Source organism: Trichoderma citrinoviride, assembly GCF_003025115.1.
Source record: "Trichoderma citrinoviride strain TUCIM 6016 unplaced genomic scaffold BBK36scaffold_395, whole genome shotgun sequence".
In the NCBI taxonomy this organism is placed as follows: Eukaryota; Fungi; Ascomycota; class Sordariomycetes; order Hypocreales; family Hypocreaceae; genus Trichoderma; species Trichoderma citrinoviride.
The window spans coordinates 1-1,267 of NW_020195103.1; the positions used below are offsets into that span (position 1 = coordinate 1).

Genomic DNA, 1,267 nt, shown 5'->3' on the forward strand with positions numbered 1-1,267 from the left:
GATGGATGGGATGGATGGGATGGATGGGATGGAGGGTGTCTGATCTGTGCTTGACCCAGCCCTGGCCTGCTATGCTTCTGCCTCGCTGTCGTCTTCCACCAACACTCACGCTGTCTCCGGGCTGTCATCACCGTCACCGTCATCGTCATCATCATCATCATCATCATCATCTCCAGTCCCGTGTCCGCCAGCGCCTGCGGGCCTCGTCCCTTCCCGAGCCTGCTCTGGGCGAATGAGCGCGTGTCCCAGCTGGTTGGACGGGGAAGGCCCCAACGGATCCAATCACACGGTGCTGCCGAATATTGAAGCTATTCTGACCCGGCAGCCAGCGCCTGTCACGGTACCCTCCATGTTCATGTTGTCGGCCCTGCAGACCCGATTATTCATCGCCAGGCAGCCCGTCTTTTTGTTCTATCTTGCGCTTCCTTGTCATTTGATTTTTGTCTTATCTTGTCTGCCTGCGTTTTGTGCTTACGCTACTGAGCCATCCCTCGATCTCGCCATCCACAGTCTTAGCAGCGCCATCGTTCGTGGTCCGTGTCAAATCGGTGGTTGCTTTTCTTGCTCGGCAAATTTGAAGTCTGTTACTGTTGGCTCCTCTGCTCTTCTCGTCTTCGCACCCCCTCGTTCGCCTCTTTTACATGCTCCGCCTGTGGATGGACTTGTGCATTCGCTCTGTCCATAAGTATGAAATAACACCAACAAGCCCACAGGTTTTGCCTGGGCGCACACCCTCTGAACCTTGACGGCTTGCGCACCGGCCAAGGTCTTAACCAAGTCAATGGGTGCATCAACCAACATGTAATTCCCATCTCTTTCAGCCAGCTTCGGCTCTACTAGTCCAGTCCCAAAAGAACAGGACAAGCCCGGACTTCCTGTACCGCTCCATTGGGTACAATGGTCAGATCCCTATCTCCATCATCGTTCCTTTTTTTCCTTTTTTCTTTCCGATTACGGGCACTCCATGCCTTCGTAGAGTCATTTGCCTTCCTTTCCTGTTCTATCCATGTCTTCTCCTCTCCGTCTTCTTTGCCCGAACTTTTGTGGCGGCGCTCACCCTGTTCTGGAAGACGCACTCCCATGGTTCTAGACATTCCAATTTTACCGCCCCGTCAGCATCGACGCCCGTCCCGCGTCTCAAGCCAAGGATAGGCAACGCCGCTTTTGCAGGTCACGATGTGGATGAACTTGCCTCTTCCAACTTGAATGACAGCGGGACACGACGCCCATCTCGGCGTAATTGCTTGCAGCAGCTGTCCTTTTGTTG

At 54.1% G+C, this 1,267-nt stretch overlaps 1 protein-coding gene across 1 annotated transcript; it reads left to right on the plus strand.

The window, feature by feature from the left end:
- BBK36DRAFT_1136773 (hypothetical protein) lies at positions 1 to 571 on the plus strand. The gene has a single exon (XM_024893098.1). It carries the CDS (start codon positions 24 to 26, stop codon positions 234 to 236), a length of 213 nt encoding a protein of 70 aa, XP_024744712.1. The 5' UTR covers positions 1 to 23; the 3' UTR covers positions 237 to 571.
- The last annotated feature ends 696 nt before the right edge of the window (positions 572 to 1,267 follow it).

Excerpts from the sequence above, each read along its gene's own strand:
- BBK36DRAFT_1136773 (XM_024893098.1), top strand. The coding sequence starts at position 24 with ATGGGATGGAGGGTGTCTGATCTGTGCTTGACCCAGCCCTGGCCTGCT.